At 33.4% G+C, this 20,169-nt stretch overlaps 1 protein-coding gene across 1 annotated transcript in view; it reads left to right on the top strand.

The window, feature by feature from the left end:
- The first annotated feature begins 1,894 nt into the window (after nt 1-1,894).
- The window catches only part of LOC132698378 (BTB/POZ domain-containing protein Tiwaz), a 35,421-nt gene continuing 17,146 nt past the window's right edge, over nt 1,895-20,169 (top strand). Inside the window, exons 1-2 of the mRNA XM_060664396.1 lie at nt 1,895-2,101; nt 15,152-15,241. Coding sequence (XP_060520379.1) covers nt 2,037-2,101; nt 15,152-15,241 — 155 coding nt within the window. The 5' untranslated portion in view covers nt 1,895-2,036. The remainder of the gene's footprint in view (nt 2,102-15,151; nt 15,242-20,169) is intronic.

The raw sequence follows: 20,169 nt of genomic DNA, 5'->3' as shown, positions 1-20,169 counted from the left end.
TTAAGTTCCATAATCACATTACTGGAAAACATGTGTTAGTCAAATGACATACATGATTGGGCTAACTACCGTTATTTCAAAACATATTATAAAGAAAATTTCTTTAGAATTAAAAGTTTTGCCTTAATAATAAAAGAGGGTCTAATAAAATCTTCAAATAAAAATTTTATGTTTATTTCAACGATATTCATTATTCAAATCTATGATTGTTGGATTTTAATTCATTTCAAACAGACAAAGAAGCAAATCAACTGAAAGTTTTCAGGCAGTTCTTGAAAACCCAAAGAAATTTCGGATTTTTTTTATCTTTGTAGGTCCTGTTTGTTATTTGGACATAAGTTTTATTTGTAAACAACCAAACAACAAAAATCCCAATGTGTATTATCTTGTCCACATAGTTTCCTCAATATTATTAATATTATTATAAATTCACTACACTGTTTCAGGTAATTTGCAAAATGTTCGATGCATTAGACAGTCTCACGATTACAAGTGAATGAAAATCCATTTTCTTCTTCAATGTAAACATAATCCTATCCGATAACAAAACTCTTAGGTTAGAATTAATGCCTGTCAAAAAATGGAGTTTTTATGGAACAACTGTATAGGAGACGGATATCTGTAGCGTTGATGTTTCTCTTTCGCTCTTTAATTTTTACCTCTTAACTTGTTTAATAAGTTTAAGTTTAATATTTGTTTAATATTGTCGATATAAAAATATCGTGCTTAGTGATTTAAATTGTTGAGATAGACATTTCCAGTAACTTGCTTAACCACAATGAAAAATAGTAAAAAACGATTTTTTTTACTTCTACATATAAAACTGGAACATTAAATTAATATATTTTATTAAATTAAATTTAAAGAACATACTATATAATAATACAAAACCAAAAAAAAGTTGACTTAAATCTCTCAAATTCCAATTTGACAACAGCAAGGGAAACTTCAAAGATCTATGTCTGCACAAGCCCCGTTTTTTTTGCCAGAAAGTACATGTTTTCACACAAAAATTATAATTTCCGAACTGCACTGCCAATCCTAAATGTCCATTTGTTACCAACAACAATAAATTGTTTCAAAGCCTACTTATCAAGAAGTACTCATTTCCAAATAACTCTAAAACAAACAAGTCCACGAACCCCTCTACAAAAGGTAACAACTATCCATGACCAAGGTAGAAATTGTCTTTTAAATGGACCCAAGCTCATTCGAATAAAGTGTTTATTATTATAAAATAATAGAAAAATTGTTACAAAATTAGTTATAAACACTCCTCTAGAGGCAATTAACAAAAATTGATAGCCCAAGAAAAGTTTTTTTCAAAGACCTCGAGTTACCGTTAATTATTGGCAAAGCAAAAAGTTTTTTAGCAAAGAGACTGGAATTTAACTCTGCTTTAAAATGAGGTGCACGTTTTGCTTTTTGCCCACTAGTAAACATTTTTAAAACTTACAAATAAGTTCCACTATTTTCTCACGGTTACTTTTGCAATATTTTTTTCCGAACGTCCTTACGACTGCTAATTTCTAAGATATACTTTTTGAATGTGCAATATACAAATATTCTCGTACAAATTTATTTTCTCAGCAAGGGAGGCTTTTTAGGAAGAGGCGCTCCTTCTTCCGCAGCCAAGCTATAATATAATCATATATTTAAAATGCTTTTAGAGCAAACATTTGGACCACGCATGACGCATAATTGAACACAATATCATTCATTTTTATATAAGCATAAACCTGCGGATCCAGCAGAGATCTAAAAGAAAGAACCCTTCTCAAATCAAAACAACACGAGGTCAAAGCGCATTCGAAAAAACCGTCAACAACTGCCAAAAGCTCAAGTTTCCCCCTACCTCCGGAGCGCGTTCTTACTGCACTCTCGTTTCAGAAATTTCAGCCCTTCCTTTCAGTGTCCCGTCGATCGTCGGCGACGCGGATGTTACGGTCTGAACGTGCAACGCGCGATCGACATTCTGCTTGGTGATTTTCCGGTATACGGTTTATATGAGTTCCGGCTGAATTTTTCGTGAAAGCATGGCGAATTTTGCCGTGTCCCTGAAACGGAGCCCCAGTGATTTCGAGGAGCAAATGTTGTACAGGTAATGTACATGCAAATATAAACATATACATTTTATATTGCGCCTTTGTTAAACCACTCTTTTTTAGGTTAAAAAAAAACATGTATCACTAAATAGGCAACGCACATTTTACGACGAGATAGGAAAATCTTTTTTCAATATTAATAAAATTGTTGTTACTTAATACAGATTAATAAACTTAAACTAACCAAATTGACTCCGTAAACGAAATTCCATTAAATTTGTGCCATAGCAACTGACTTGTTTACGACAACTGAGACCCGTGAAGTACTTCAAAAGTGGAGCATTTTTTATCTGCCCTGTCCATTGTAAAATTTCAATTCTCTTGATATAAAAGTGGAGTTTCGTAACCTAGCCAGTCTTCCGATCACAATCTAGACCTTTATCAATAATAATAATAGATGAATAAGTAGAAATATGACAAATATTGACATACATATAGCGTAATTCTACGCCCTCTGTTCCAGACATCTCTATTGCCCTCCTTGCCGTGTTAGGAATTCTCTCTGGTGGCATTCTTTCCATCGAAGGTGTTTTTGCTGATTTTTTTTTACGCAAGTCATCTTTTACATTCATGATTTCCCTAATTCTTGTATCTCTTATCTCTTTGGTTCTGATTTATTTCCGACCCGTACAGTTCTTTCAAATAGCCTTATATATTGCTTGTTTTATTGGTCTAGTTTCGACCACGGATTTACGCGTTCTTCAATTTTCCCTTCGCATCTTCTTTTACTGTGAATTTTTATGCCCACATACCTCAAATACGTCTATTTTTTGGTGTTCATGCAGTACTAAACCTTCCTTTTGTTCTTCAATATTATTGACATGTTCACATTAACCATAACCTGATTTGTCATACTCCTCCATCAACTTCCTATTTAGATATTCTAAGTTTTCTTTGTCACGTGCAATAACTATCTGCTCGCCTGCAAAATGTCAACTGTATACAAATGCACACAAATATTGACAACGGTATACAGCAGCCTGTGGACGTTTCTTTGAAAAATTTTTTTAATTTAATTTGATCTTTTTTTAATAAATAGGGTACCGAAGAAAATTGGACACTCTGTACATGGTCTAAGTAACACGAAAATCATGTTTTTAAATTACGCAGAATTTAGCAAAACCTAACTAATAATAATTAATTTTCCATAACTTCAAAAATTGCTGAAACATTGTTTCTTTATGAAAATTTTTGTTAGGGCGTAATAGCCCTCCACTACAAGTGAATACAAGTTTCTTATTTTCTATGGCAATTTAAGTAGGCTGCATGTAGTCTTAAAACAAATGCCAGTGTTGAGACCTTCTCAAAAAAAATGTACATGCATTTTAAAAATTCCCCAAAGATCCTTTTTCATTCAACCAAAGGTGCTTTATGGATAAATCGCGATATCAGTTTGAAATTGAAATATCAAATTAAACATGTTTGAAGCTGCAGACAAGAATGGTGGTTAACAACGTCTTAATATAGAATTCCCCGTTTTCCAAAATAAATGCCAAGGAATATGGACTATTGAAAATTGTTCAGAACGGAAATTTTCTATTAGTAAATTAACATTTGCTTATATCGGGGATACGCCGCTCCAATTTAATAATAAATTGCGCCATTAATGTTCCTTTCGAATTCAAAAACGTCCATAAATAAAGAAGTTATCGGCAATTTGGTTTTGGCCATCGTTTTTTTTTTTTTCATTACATTTTCATAAAAACCAAGCGATGCTCTATGCCATACACCTTGTACGGGCTGTAGAAATTTGGATTTCAAGAACTATCGGTGCCCACTTTAAATACGAAAGCGATAACCAACAAAAACCAAACCAAGGCAGATGACATATTACGATTGCTGCCTACTTACACATATAAATATGCCGACCTGAAAATTATTCAGTTCCGATTTACATTTTAGGTAAAACTTTCCCCGATGTCTCGGCGCCATGCAAAATGCAAAACAAAAATACTTAAGAATTCACGATACTTATCACATTTTATAAAAAAAAAAAAATAGAATGTATTAATTTTACAATTTACTCGAGTACTTCAGTGATATATGTTATTATTGTAAATTTTGAAGTTTCCCCGAAAGTTCTTTCGAAATAGAATGAGATGAAAAACCGACTTTTTCCGCTGCATTTTAATTCAAACAAATGTTAATAAAGGAGATGAAGTTTAAAAACTTCATTCAACTTTAATAAAGTTAAATTTATTATTATCTCTAGTAAAAACTTGGGAACTATTTCTTTTCTGGCTGCCCTCAAGCCACGCGTCGCCATGTTAAAATTTTAAATATTACCGTCTCCGTTTTTTAAATGTTTTAATTTAAAGCATTTGATTTTAGAATTAAATTATCACAAGTTTGAGAAGAGGAAGTCTATCCTTAATAATGTTTTATTTTTAGTTTTCATTCACGTTCATGTTATGATGATGTTCGTGTTAATGACTCAAAAGTTGGTTATTGTTGATTGGTTGATTTACAGTATATTAATTAACGTAAGTGTGAGTTGATGATGGTTGAAATTGAAAATAGTGTAGAAATTAAAATGTTCAAGCACATACAATGTGCATATACAAATTACAAAATACACCAAGAGAAATAATGGGAAAACAGTGACAGACTTTTTGCTAATGTTAACATTTGGAGCGAGATTTTCATTTTTTTTATTAAATAAGACTGTTGTAATTTCATTGCCTTTAGTTTTGTGCATAGACTGTTTCCTCTGCAAGGGCCGCTTACATGAAAATTTACTTAGTTGCTCAAAAAGTAATAAAATTTACTTGTATTAACAAGAAGCACAATTGAATTTGCACGTTAGTTTATGTATTGCACTCTTCCATATATCCTTCCTTTACTTTATTGACCAACTTTTTGTTACTATAATTGTGTTAGTTGAGTCACATTTAACGACATAAACTGACATTGTTACCCATCAAAGAAAGGCAAAAGATCGATTTGTAAGTTGTATACATATAGGTATTATGACATTGTGCAAGACGATCAGATATTGGTGATTGCAGCTTCTGTTTTTTTTTTACTTTCACGTAGAGTACTTCTGCGTTTGTTTTAAAGATATAGTAACAATTTTAAATATGCGTTTTAATTTAAATTTCAATAGATAAACACTTTGAAACATACAATAACGCGTACTCGACGCGCGTTTCGCCAACCAAGTTAAATCTAACATTAATTGATCTTTTAGTTTGCCCTACATATGACTTGTCACAATCGTTACAACATATTTCATAAATTTCCGACTTTTCAAGGGTATCTAGTTTATCGTTGGGATTACCCAAGAGATTTTTTAATTTTCATCCGGACCGATGGACACTTCGAAGACCTGCGGCCCTGAAGACTCTATCAAGTCCACTTGTATATTGGGGAGAGAAAGGAATTGAGACTACTTTTAAATTTTCCTTATCAGCTTGAAAAGTCGTTGATTTTTGAAGTTTGTTCTTAAATCAGAATTTCATAATTAACTTATCGATAAAACTATCTTCATAGCCATTGATTCTAGCCACCTTTTTTATAAGGCTTCTTTCCACCTCAAACCTTTCTTGATTTAAAGGACTTACTTGCCATTTTATGTTGAAAAGCATGGTTAGAATTATTGGTTATGTATCTTAAAGTTCTAGTGTCCTTCCTATCAATGTCAAAAACTAAATGATTTTCACTAACCAAAACAACTGATTTTTTTTGTTTTTAAACTTTGGAAATAAATGTGCCATGGGAAAGAAATACTAAAATAAAAGAACTCGATGTTTCTAAAATAATCTTTGGTCCCACCTTAGGGAGTTAATTTTGTGTAAAAAAAAACGATTTTTTTATCTGACACACAAAAACTTGTTGCTAGTTACCTCTACTAGACAGTACTAACTGTAATAAAAGTAATAAAATACTGTATTAGGGTATATATTTTGATATAGTGCAACAGAATTCTTTTTCTATTGATGCATTTATCGATATTTCTTGAATAAATAACTTTTTTTCTGAAATAAATAATCAATAATCTTAAAATTTACTAATTCAATGAATAAATTGAAAATTATTTATTAAAAACTATGAATGCCCATTGAGATTCGAATGCAATCTTCAGGGTAATCGATAGACCACTAGAGACCTTTTTTGTAGAGCATTAAATTTTCCATAAGAATAATTGGAAACATTTGACAGTAATTATTTTACAGTCAATAACAAAATTCAAAACAAAAATTATTTTTCTTTAAATGGTTCGACGACCATTTTTGTAAAGTGTCCGGTTTCCTAAAAAAATGATTAATTATTGCCTTAATGATCTATTCTAAATCGAACATGCTAAATTGTAATGGGGATAATCTTCCCATTAATCTACGTGGTAAGTACCTAATTTTCACTAGCACGGACGGCCACTCTGTCAAAGTACCACGGAAAAAACCTTGTATAATTGCAATGCAGACCAAAATGCCGAGTAATTTGAACTACGTCGATTTTAACAACGGATAGACATCCACATTTCATATTGTGTTTGAAGGGTAGCAGGTACATTTTACCATAATTTCGCCTGCACCTGCGATAGTTGTTTGGGGAAAATGGCATAGGAACAATATCTGACGTTTAAATCCATATTTAGATTATGATGGGGAAATGCAATGGGACGCATAAAATTTTAGTTGGATCTACTACAGAAAATAGGATACATTTGCATCTTGCAAAATCATTCCAAGTAAAAGTTTCTTCCTTGTCTATGTTTTCCTCAAGATCCAAAGCTTGAATTGCACTGACTTTGTTTGGAAACCCATGACACTCTTCGGCTTTATTTCGGATCGGCAGGACTTTGCCTTAATGTTGCAGGCTTGGGTGGATCCATAAGGGCACCTAATTGTTAACGAAAGCAACTATTTTTTTATCCAATAATACGATAAAATGTCCCAATTAGCCATACAACTCATGAAATAAAAATTCCAAGCTCGAGTAATTACATTCTTTATTCACAATTTAGTTTGGTACAATACGACCAAAAATATAGTATTGCTTGACGTTTTAAGTAGTTTACAGTACCTTAATTGCAGACCTCCGAAGGACCGTGCTAAAACCCATCCCAAGCAAATAGTTAATCCGCATTAAGTATATCTTGCCTGAGATGATCCAGTCTAACTGTAAAAAACGAGTAATTAAAGAATAAAATATTTATGGAGAACGATTAGTGACAGAGTTGATCATTGAACTAGGTGACGACAGTAGCGATAGTGACTATTTTTTAAGTGACTGATACTTTATTATTATTGTATTTAACATTTTGTATATTAATAAGTATACTACGTAGAAATGTAATAAAATAGAAGGCAATAAATTGTTTCAAGAATTGCTAGGCGAATAAACATTAGGCAAAGTTAATCACGGGGTCGATTGTAAAAGCACTATATTTCTGGTCGAAGTATAACTTGGGGAACCGACGGTTTCGAAGTTACCCATACAATTCCTTGAAGCGACCACCCTGTATAGTATTATTGTTCCGTCATTTAATACCTACCGGTGTGGCGTTTTACCGGTCGACACGATATACAAAATCGTGCCTCCGTGTCGCGTCGCTGGTCGACAGATAAGACCGCCATTCGAGCGGCGACGAAACACTATTACCTAAAATTATCGGACTGATTCGTAACGTTAATGCAACAGGTCTGTAAACACTTAACAAAAAAACACGGGCATCCTTAACACAAGACAAGTTTCGTGCCAGAGTCGACGATGGTATGGTTTGTCTCGAAGTATATCTTCTTGGTTTTTGCCTTCATTGTTTGTTCTTTCAAGAACCATGCGTCACTTGCATAGGTAACAATTCTCTTAAATATGCTGTTATAAATTCTGAGATATTGTTCTACCCTAAAGTATGCAATTAAATTGTCTGTCTAATTGTTTGCCTTATGAGGGTATTTCGGTTTCATCCATGTGTGTCATGGTATTTGTTGATAGTGGCTTATTTTTTCATTTTGTTGATATTTACTTTCAGTCCCCACTCAATGTGTTTGTGGGCTAGATATTCTAAGTAATCATACTTTTGGGTCACATTGTCATTGTCATGGCCTGCTTCAAGTATATTTTAAAAAGAGTCGGTTTTTTTTATCTATTTTGGGGTATTAAAATCCCATTTTATAAATTATATTGGTTTCATCTTCCAGCCTCCTTTTCAGTTTATCTAAAGTAGGAACAAGTTTCTATTAATAAATGTTCATACAAGATTTTCATGGTTTGTTTTGCATCTAACGACAATGACAAGACTCGCCCCTGTCGTGCCTCTTACTGATGAATAAATTGTTGGTAGCCGAGTATACTCAGTAACAAGACGATATACTTTCAGACACACCGTGCCTATATACAGGGTGTTCGGAAATTGAGTTCAGAAACTTGGAGGAAAGATTCAACGTGGTAATAAAAGTTCATTTCATTCATTCAATTCATTCATAGAGGGCAGTTTACTAGAACTCAATTTCCGAACACAACGTATATAATATAATTTGGTACGTTCCGTACTGCCTCAAAGTGGGTGTTAATTTTCCGTTTCCCCTTCGAGGTAATAACGCTTTTAACGAACGGTTCACGCTTATAAATAGGATATTGCAGGATACGGCGCGTGCGTTGGCCGTTATTAGGTGATTCATTAAACAATCCCGGCACCATGAAATCGCCTCTGGGAACAGATGGGAAAGTAATACGGATTTCCTTTTGTCGTACGATATCCTTATATTATACGCGTGCGCGATACACAGAGTTCCTAGAATTGAAAGAGCTGTTGTCATATTGTCCTCAATTCTTGAGGGTGCCTTAAAAACCTTGTAGCGGACCTGTTAGGTTAGTCAATATCATTACATCTTCCATCTCCTTTCAACGTGTAATTTTTCTAGTGATCGCGATACAAATAATTTTCAACCGGAAGCTCTTTGAAGGTGAACGGTCGAAATCCTTTTGTAGAATTTCCTGCCACTATTGTTCTAAGCGTCCTAATTATGCACATACGAACTTCAACGTCGATTTTAGAACTATAGCCGAGTTCTCTAGCGAAACTATCCTCTCATCCTATACGGAAATACATGCAAATGCCAACCTTTGTCAGACATCGGCGGTCAGCCCTAACTTCGTGTTATTATTAACGCCATCCGGGCAAGACATGGTATAAAATCGCCTCTAACATAGAGAGCAAAAGTTTGTCTTTTAACACCGAGCAATATAACATTAAATTTGAATAAGTCTGCGAGATCACAGACGATTAACATAAAAAGGGTCACTCTCTGGTTCGACCTTACGGCGGTCAGATCAACCAGTTAAAGAGCAGTAAATCCCAAGCCCATTTTTTTTACCGGCATTTACGACGGCCGTTAAAGTTAATGCAATTTCTTAGTGCAGAATGAATATCAGTGTGGGAGAGTTTTGGACGTTTCCAAAGGATTTTATGTTCGTTAAAATAACACAATGTTATTAATAAGTACATGTTTTTTAATTCATGTGCTCTAAAATAGTAACAAAATATAACAACTGTTTTATTTAAGCAAGTCATAGCTATATTATATATTAATAAGTGATGAGTGTGGCATCTTAAAGAGTGTATTGATTGATGCCTGTGCAGTTGTTGGAAATCGATTGTTGGACAACGTGAACGAGTCCCTTACGAGTGGAATTTTTCCGGAGGCGTGGAAGACATCAATGGTGATCCCTGTACAGAAGGTTCCCAACACCAATCTATGCCAAGAGTTTAGACCAATTAATACCGTTCCAGTTTATAAGAAGGTTCTTGAGATTGTGGTGAAACAGCAGCTGCAATATTTTACTGCCTAACCAGTCGGGCTTTCGCTGCAAACATTCATGTGAATCTGTCGTTGTTACCGTCTGTGATGATTTCTTGAGGGCCTTGGAGTATGGTAAATTTGTGTTGCCTGTATTTTTCAATTTTGAGCGTGCTTTCGAAACAATAAGTAGAACTAGACTGTTAAGAAAATTGTACAAAATGTGTATAAATGGCTTTGTTTGTATTTAACGCATTTTACGGACTATACTGTTTAAGCCCTGGAATTTTTCATGTCGGAACCTATTTCCACAACACTCTTCCTAGTATGTACATACTAAATTGTGCCACGTATGTAAAAAGTAAGTCTAATCTTTACATGCCCTCAAGAAACTCAGATATTCAGTACAATTTAAGACCGAATCTTAACATAAAAATACCTTACCTACACATCGACTGTCTCTTACAGCAAATAGTCCCTTTGTTTTGACTGTAAAAATTTATAATAAATTGCCTATCGAACTGAAGGGGATAACTAGTCAAACCAAATTGAAATGCACTCTTAAAGATAAATTGCTACGCTTCGCCTATTTTTTTTTTTCTTTGTTGTGATACCTTTTAATACGTATTTGTTGTTTGTTATTGTTTATATATTTGTTATTTATCCATAAGTATTACTTATTGTTATTATTATTATTAATTTACTAATTATACTAAGATAATTGTATACTTTTACATTATGCTGACAATATCGAACACTTGTAAATCAGGTCATATGGAAATAAAGCTATCTTTATCTTTATCTTTAACAGATAGAGTACAAAAAACGACATATAAAAATTGCATATCTGATTGCATAACTGTAGAACATGGTGTTCCTCAGGGGACAATTTTGAGACCATCGTTGTTTCTTATGTATATAAACGATATTGTAAATACTTCAGATGATACTAAAGCGGTATTATTTGCGGATGACACTATGATTTTCATTGCGGGTGAAAATGTGGATGAAATGCAAAGAAAAATGAATGCTGATCTGAAAAATGCTTTTGAATGGCCACGCAATAATAACCTTTGTATAAACACGGACAAGTCAAAATTTTGTATTTGTAATTAAATTTCGATGTTAACATTTATGTTAACAACAAAATATTAATTCGAGAAAACGAGATTAAATATCTGTCTGCTGAATTCGAATAAGGTCACTTATGTCTTAACCCGGGAAACCCGTAACTGCAAAGCTTAGTGATGGTGAATATTATTTTAGAACTGAGACAAATCCAAATGTTTTTTGCTCTATCTCTTTCAGCCATGGGCTACTTGGGGGGGGGGGTAAACAAATAGAAGACGTCTTTCATAGGTACCTACTTTTTTGTTTTGTGTATTTGTGCTTGTGCTAATTTTATTTATATATGTATATATATATATAGAAGGGCTTCCACAGCCTTAGCCGCTTCTCGCACTTGAGTCTCCAGATTTCTCTATTGCGGCAATCCTCTTCTTCATTTCTCTTTTTCTCACGGACTTTCGAACTCCTTCTGTCCAAGATATTCTAGAAGTCTTCTTGGCCACCTATGTCTGTCCACTCTGTTTATGTAAAATACCCTCTTTTATACCTGCTCTTTCTCGGCTTGGATATGTTCCAATCGGGATATTCTGGGTGCTCGTCTCAAAAATTCCATTTCTACAGCTTTGAGTCGTTCTTTCGTTCTAGATGTTATTTGCCAATTTTCTGATCCATGTGTGGTGACGGGTTGAATAATAGTTTTTCGTGGTCCTTGTGATATTTTGTGACCATAAAATGGAGTTCAGTTGTTGAATCGCTCTACGACCTTGTGTAATTCCGCTATAAACATCTTTTTCGGTGTTTCCGTCTTCAATAATATAGCTACGGGCTCTACTATTTCCGAGTTTTATGTTTGAAAGGCATCTTCCGACCAATAGATGTTCAGTTTTAGATGTGTTTATTTTGAGTCCCCATTTCGATTATTCTTCCATCAGTTTCCTCGTTATATACTCAATGTCGTGTTCATCATTCGCTATAAGTACCTGATCGTCTGCAAACAATAACCTTGCTTTAGCCCCTTCGATATGTTGAAAGGCGATGATATTCTGTTTCCCACCTTCATTATGCGAAGAAAGTTTTGGTATGTGTTTGCTAAGCTTATTTAATTGTAACTATTTTTTATGTAATTCTAACAATTTTAATATTGTTAATATTGTTGTAATTTCACACGCTCCTCGCTCCCCTCGGGACTTATTTTTTCCCAATATACGTGGTTACCATAGCGACCATTCTTATCTACGCATCACTCCTCTATATTGACATCACGATAGCAGCAATTTTATGAATGATTTGTCCGTGTCAATATAACCCCAAAAAACAAAATTCTATTCTGTACAAAAAGGGCTTTTACTGGAATATCAATCGCCAACAATTCTTTCTTCAATTTGGTTGTGCTTATCGCAACTACCCGATACCTGTATAAAAGTTTTGTAGCGACACTTCTTAATTTAAAAAAATATTTATTATTATGACTTTCTTTATTTGTTCCTGTTGCACGAAGAGTCACGGGGTTGGCGCGACGAGTCCGGTCCTGAGTGTGCGTTACATTTCGAGAGACCTCGCCTTGGTCACTGCGAAAAGTAATTAGAATTATCCTTTTGTGTCTATTATATTTATTTACGGTTGGCCAGTGGCGTTTTGCTGGTTAGTAATTTAGTCCCCCGTCGTCAATTAACCTGCCCGTGTTTGCTTTTCAAAGTGGCTACGCGGCCTTTTATACGGTTTGCTGCCATAACGTTGGGCGGGCAGCCGGTCATCCCCGCGTATGAAACCGCAATAGACCACGCTGCCTAATTTGACTCGTCTGTATATTTTGAATATAAGCGTGCGTCAGCGAGTAATTATTTTAACCCACGTAAAAACCTAACCTCACAATTATTTTCACGAATTAGGCAATCCAAACCACCCAAATGTGTGGTGAATTTTGAAGGTTCAAATCGATTTTTGCAGCCTGTGTTAATTACTTTAAGATAGAGAGTCATTATTGAATGTAAGATATTAGTGATTCCAATATTGGTGAAAGGTAATATTAAAAAACTGTAAAATCGTTGGTGTTGTTTCCATTATGAAATGCGATTTTTTTGTTTATATGAGATGATGATGGTTTAGATCCATTTAGTTTAGGTTATTCGACGTTTGGATTATTCAAGAAACAGTTTTGTTTGCAAAGAAAGGTTATTTACTTTGCTTGTTTGTCCTGGGACGCCATAGTGATTTTCATTTGACAGGTCGTCGGATTGCTTAAACGGAAGACGAATATTTGGTCATTTGCGTAACCGAAGGACGTCGGTCTGAAATTTCACGCGGCGTCTCCGCTTCTTACAAAAAGAGACCGCCTAAATAATTCATAAAATTGTCATTGTTGTAATAGCTATAAATGCATTTAGGCGAGGGAGGCGGGCGGTGAAGTATGAATGGTTGCCATGGTAACCATGTAACTGATTTCAAACATAATAGTAATAATTGAACTGAGGTGGCTTTTACATAATGAAAATTCATTTATCAAAATAAATAAGAACTAAAAGTTCAGATTTTCACGAAATTATACATTTTTTGATATGACAATCTTTTCGACAACACCGTGTGTTTACATAATGCTTGCATATTCCTCTATCTCCATTAAAAATCTTCCCTTAAGTGCAGTAGAGTTGATATTGATGTAGAGTTCATAAGTTCATAATTATTTAAATACGAAATATCTTTGCAAACAACTTTAATTTCCTTTTGAGCTAATTACACAAACCGTTTACACTAATGTAGTATAAAAGTGATTTTTTGGTTAGTTAGAAACTCTGATGAGACAGAAAATGAAACATTTAAATTTAGATAAGTCAATTACCTGGATTTTTGTGGTCGAAAAGGTTCAGGATTAAATATTTTCATAAATTGCAGCTTGTGGTCTAAGGACTTTATTTTCTGCAAATCTACGAAATCTTATTGAGCGATGGTCAGCAGTTGGCAACATTGTCAACCACCACGTGAAAAAGTGAACAGTTCCATCTATCTTAATTAAGTATATATCTATGTTATTAGTTCTATGTACTGCGTTGTGCAGACGCCATTGATAAGTGGTCAATGTTTTAGAATTTATAGGTTTTATGGTGTTGTATGTAAATGCTATTTATTAACTATAAATACTAAACATGAAAAAATGCACTTTTCGTTGTTTGTGAAATGTCAAATTTTAAACCACATCGTTGCTACCATAACTACTACTAAACAAACCAAAACTAATATGTGTAGCAAACTATGCCTAAAGGTTCAGGTTTTCAAACCACTTATCAAATATCGTGATCGATCGTCAATTTATGTCAAAAATTTTCCGTTTTCTCAGTATAAAGTTGATCATTGTTTTATAAATGCCAACCAAATGTATTTATAGTTGTATTTTTCGAGGAACGATGCCGTTTACGCATATGATATGACGGAATCTAATTTGTAATTAATTAAGATGATCTTCTTCTTTCAATATGGTTTCCCATATTAGGCTATCCAGCATGCGATCCTATCGAGTTCGTGAATTTTGGAATCTGAGTGTAGCCTTTTCATTTTTTTTTGTGAGCAACATTAATCAATACTAACTTGCCCATTTAATTGACTTTCTAGGAAAACATAGATCAAAATAAGCATTTTGATTTTTCATTTTCGAAAATACACAAGGTGTTTCTTAATGGTGTGTCAATGCTAAATACTCTGGTGCTCATGTTAAGAAATACATTTTTCATGAACATATAATTAGATCTCGTTTCTCAGTGATGAAAGCGCAATACAATACAAAATTTAGAATTAGAATTTTAATTGAATTAAAAAAATTTTGTATTTCGGTGTTGAAAGTAATTATAAATATAAATAACAACATTTCTAAAACAATTGCTTCAAAGAAGAAGAGATCTTCTTTTATAAGTTTTTGCATTTGTTAAAAGTATTTTTGTTTTCTTGCGGAATTTAGGTTATGTTAAAATAATTCTCTTGAAATAAATTTCAGGTAAATCTAAATTTATATTTTCATCTTAATAACAAAACTAGATGTTTAAATATATAATCACATTAAGTGTATTAAAAAATGATTGAAAATAATTACATTCGTTCTACTGCGTAGAACGTACCGATATTTTTAATATCGGTATGTTCTACGCAGTAAATACTATGATAACTTTAAACTTGGCAACTGCGTACATTTGCGTATTGGCTGCCTACGACGTAACGCCTGGTCAATTAACGTTGTTTCTCTGGTTGCAGGAAGAAGACTGATCTGCGTAACGACGTCGACAAAGAGCCCAAAGACTTAACGAGCAGGAACATGTTCCCGAGTGCTCAAATAAAAATGAGGTAAAGCAATCGCGACCGAGCTAAAAACGTTTTTCAAGGCTGGTGCGATTTTTTAACACGCCGCATAATTTATAGGCTAATTTTCATAGAAAACGTACGTAATACGGCCCGGGGTGCTAAACAAATTTAAATGTAAACTTTAACGTATGTTGTGTCAATTTTGCAATTTGCCGCGGCAAAACCGTTTTCTGTGCTACATTTTTTCCGCTAATCGTGTGTCGGCTCGAACTGGAAGTTGTTTGCCGCGTGTAATTTGTGCACTTTTTCAATTAAATTTTGCGCGTTAGCTACGAAAATTTCGATCTTGTTGACATATTACTAAAATTAGAAATATTGGCAGTGCTAGTCTTACCTTAGCCCAAATATTCTAAAATAAAATTAATAGTATCGTAATTTATAAATCAAATTTGCTGATATTTCGCCAATCACCCTGTTGACTTGTTTCAGAAAGTTTCATTTATAAATAACCGACGCAGGAGGAATCCAGAAGATTTGTTAATCGTATTATATTTTTTAATCTATTATAAAAATTCGCTTTTAAAGGAATATTTAAAACATTAATAATTACAAAAATTGACAGTAATATAATTGTCTTTAACCTAATCTTCTATTATGCAAAAAACAAGTTCCCAACTTATTTTATAGTTTATATCTGTATAGCAGTATCTGTGCCCAAATGTCGACATTGTTTTATATGCAGCTTGTAGGCGATATTTAAGAAATTTGAAATTATTTTGTAATTGCCTAGGATTGGAAAAATACACATTTGTACTCTATGTAAAAATTGATATTATATCAGGAAGCAGACATTTATGACATAATTTTTTTTTATAATTATAAAATTTGTTTTTAACTATCCAGCGACTTTTTTTCAATTTTAAAAACCTGATTTTAAAGGAACTTTTAAAATATTTATAGTTAACTAAAATTTATGAAATAAAAACTTGAAATCTTAACATTTTTGAAGCACACTAATCTATTTTTTTTTTATAATTAGATAGAATTAGTTTTTTCTATTTCTTTTAACAGGTTTTTAATCTGGTCTTTAAAACATTAACAATTATGTAGGATTACAAAAATCGTCACTCATATGTTCTATAATAGAAAAACAATTTCTCAAATGAATTTTTTAAACTAACTTATAATTAGCTAGGCTTATCAAAAGCAGGCAGTCCTAGTTTACTATTTGTTCCCAAACATTGACACCATTTGTTTTCAAGTAAAATTTATCCTTCTGACTAGAATTAATTTTTTTCTTAATTTATAAATAAATCTTTCGAGAGTTTTTTCTAAATACCAAAATATTTTTTAATCACATTAATCTTTGGTATACAAAAAACAATAATTATTTTAGAATTAACTAGAACTGCAAAAATAAACAATCTTTTTTTTATACTTATTTTATAAAGAATCTTTAAAACATTAATAATTACCTAGGAGTACAAAAATAGTCACGCCTGCGCAAATGATTTTGTTTTAAATTATTACAGAATTACAAAAGTATTCAGTCCTAATATAGTGTATAAATTAAAGTTTATATTTTATAATCAAATCTATGCCATTGTAATTATTCTTTCTTGTGTCACTCTTTCTGTTATAAAAATAAAATTAACTGTAACAAACTGTAAATAAATGCTGACATTTTCACTTACTTTTTAACGTGGTAATTACGTGAATTTTTTAAATATTTTGAAACTAACTACAAGTAGAACTCTATTGAAAAACTGACATTCGATATTTACTTATACATTTAGGTTATAATGAGCTATTTTTAATTATTATAATAACAGCAGACTGTTACGAATTGCATGTTGGTCTAGAACATCAAATACAATTTTATTCATCAAACTCCTATTTAAAAAAAAAACACAAAACAGATTTACCAGCCCTCAAACAGAAAAATGATGATTATTGGCGAACACGTTATTGTTCAAAATTTAAAACAAAGTGAGCAAATGGCCAGTGTCAACAAACCTAGGTAAATAAATAAACTTCGTGTAGTACGAGGTTAGCGCCAAAATTTCCCGGCCTGACAGACGCAGCTAAAGTATCACGATAAAACTTTGTCTTTTTTTTTGACAAATGAAGGGTTAGCACCTAAAATTATTAAAGAAAGGCTGGTTGGTGTGTACGGCCAAAGTTATCCTTCGTATTCTGTAGTGAAAGAATGTGCAAAACGTTTTCGAATGGGGCAGGAGTCCCTTGAAGATGATTCAAGGACTGGTCGACCAGTGGAGGTCATAACGGAAGATATTTTTGCGATTGTGGAAGAGGTGGTATTGAGTGATCGACGTTTAAAGGTCAACGAAACCCCAGAAATGACTAAGCTTTCGTCGAATCCTGCATGATCATTTAGGTATGCATAAGGTTAGTGCAAGATGGGTTCCTAAAAACCATTCGGCTATTCAAAAACAACGCCGTGTCGAGTGTACGCGGTCTTTTTTGGAACTCTCTGGGTCGGAACCGAAGCCTGCGATAGAAACTATTGTGACGGGAGATGAAACTATGGTTCTCTATTATGACCCTCTATCGAAAAAAGAATCAATACAGTGAGGTCGCAAAGGTGAAACACCTCCAAGAAAATTCAGAGTCTGCCAGTCAACAAAAAAGGTGATGGCCACGGTCTGTTGGGATTGTGAACGAATTCTTTTGATAAATTTTAAAGAAACTAATACCACTGTCAATGGTAAATATTACGCAACATTATTACATAACCATGACCAGAGGCGTATGTGTTTTTGCACGATAATGCACCTGTCCATACTGCTGGTGTTGCACAAGCTGCCATTTTAGAGTGTGGCTTCCAACAGATAGATCATCCTCCCTATAGTCCAGATATGGCCTCCAGCGACTATTATTTGTTTGGATATTTGAAAAAGGACTTACGTGGACGGCAGTTTAACGACGAAGTTGAGTTAAAAGAGGCTGTTAATAAAGAGATATAATAAATGTATTGAAGTTAAGGGGGATTTTATTGAAAAATAATAAAAAATTGTTACTATACCTTGTTTCTTTCATATTCAGGCCGGGAAATTTTGGCGCTGCCCTCGTATATGTTGTTTATTTGATCTTAATCTCAATTCAACTGTTTAGTGACTTATTCCATAACGGATGGCGGTTGTTTAACCGACGATTTAGATGCGAATTGTTAAATGTCATCGCAACTCGAGCAATTATCGCAAGGCCGCCGATTGTTCTCATGCAAATTTTCGCGTATACCTACGAGTCAAATTACCGGCAATATCGTCGAGAAAAGACAAGAGCAACGTTTGTTCTAAACAGAATAAATAAATATTTCTGATTTGTGGCAATAATTTTATTATTGACGAATGCGTCCCAATTAAACCCTTAAATAATATATGTATACCGAGTGAGACAAGAAAGTGGGAACATAATTTGAAATTTGGAAGGGTTAATATAGACTGAATGTCAAATTTTTTGACAATATGTAGTCAATGGTCACGGTTTGAGCGGAAACGATATTTTGCATTTTTGGATTCGGGAGATCGTTCTACGTGGGATAGTACGGTGTTTCTCTTTTTTTTTAATTTTTATTTATATTTTGAAAATTGTGTCTAGGAGGCCGTGACTATCACAAATACTATTTACCGGGTCAGCTGATCATGGGAAAAATGGTAACTGTCAGAATTTTCAATCATGCCGACTTGATGATGAATAGAAGCAAAGCCACCTAAGTAATCTTTTGTTTTTATAGAAATGTATTTACTTATCTGGTTTTTGCCTTCCTGTGAGCTTATTTTTTAAGGGATTTTGAACATTTTGGCGTGAAAATATGGTAAAAAAAGTACCGCTTTTAAAAAAAAATTGTTCTCATTAGGGTGCTATTTGAAAAAAACTAAGTTATGGTAAAAAAATTATAGTTCACCACATTAAAGGCTTAGACAAGTAAAGAAAAGTTTCATTTAAAATTGGTCAGGTGACCCGTCAATAGTATTTATGATGGTCACAGCCTCCTAGACACAAAATTAAATAAAAATTTAAAACAAAAGTGAGAAAAACCATTCTTTCCTACGTAGAATGATCTCCTGAATCCAAAAATGCAAAAAATATAGGTTGTGCCTTTTAAAATTTGAAAATTACCGTCGTTTCCGCTCAAACCGGAAGTGCAACCATTGACTACATATTGTCAGAAAATCGGACATGCGGTCTATATTAACACTTCCAAAATTCAAATCGCTATTTCAAGCCGTTTGAAAGTTAAAGTGTTCCCACTTTCGTGTGTCACCCGGTATATAATGTCTATATGTTTTTATAATTATTTATTACGATTTCTTTTTCGATTATTTTACAAATCCTAAATTAAATCGCACTTGCTGATGTTTTCAAAAGGGTGATGTAAATGATATAAATAACTATCGTCCAATATCCGTTAACCCCACAATTGGTAAAATTATTGAAAAGATTCTATATTCTCAATTAGCAGCTTACTTCGAGGACAACCGTTTGTTGTCTCCGGCCCAGTTTGGTCTTTGTGAGAACCTCTCCAGGGTGGTGTACTTCTTGCGCGGTTTTTTCACTCTTTCAGTGATTATTTAGCTACGCAATTATGGTTTACAGGCACTCCTCGCATACCGAAAGGGTTTTTTCGATACAGGGGCGCGCCATTAGGGCGATGACGTAAGAGCAAAGTTTAAAGATCTCCAAAAATTAACTGTTCCATGCTATTATATTTATTCGGCATTAAAGTATACTAAAAGCAACCAGTATCAATATCCCTTCATATTAATGTTTGTCACCATTTCACCAGAAACAGAAATGATATGTTGATTAACTACTCAAGAATTGCAAAGAGTAGAACTTATAAGAACTATTATGGAACTAAATTCTTCAATCTATTGCTTCTAAGCGTCAGAGAGCTGCCGCAGAGACAATTCTCTATTAAGGTCAAATCACTTCTGCTGAATTGG

The sequence above is a fragment of the Cylas formicarius genome, unplaced genomic scaffold, assembly GCF_029955315.1.
Source record: "Cylas formicarius isolate icCylForm1 unplaced genomic scaffold, icCylForm1.1 PGA_scaffold_2__14_contigs__length_35257938, whole genome shotgun sequence".
Classification (NCBI taxonomy): domain Eukaryota; kingdom Metazoa; phylum Arthropoda; class Insecta; order Coleoptera; family Brentidae; genus Cylas; species Cylas formicarius.
The sequence above is the reverse complement of the archived record's forward strand: the minus strand, read 5'-3'. Positions and strand labels throughout refer to the sequence as shown.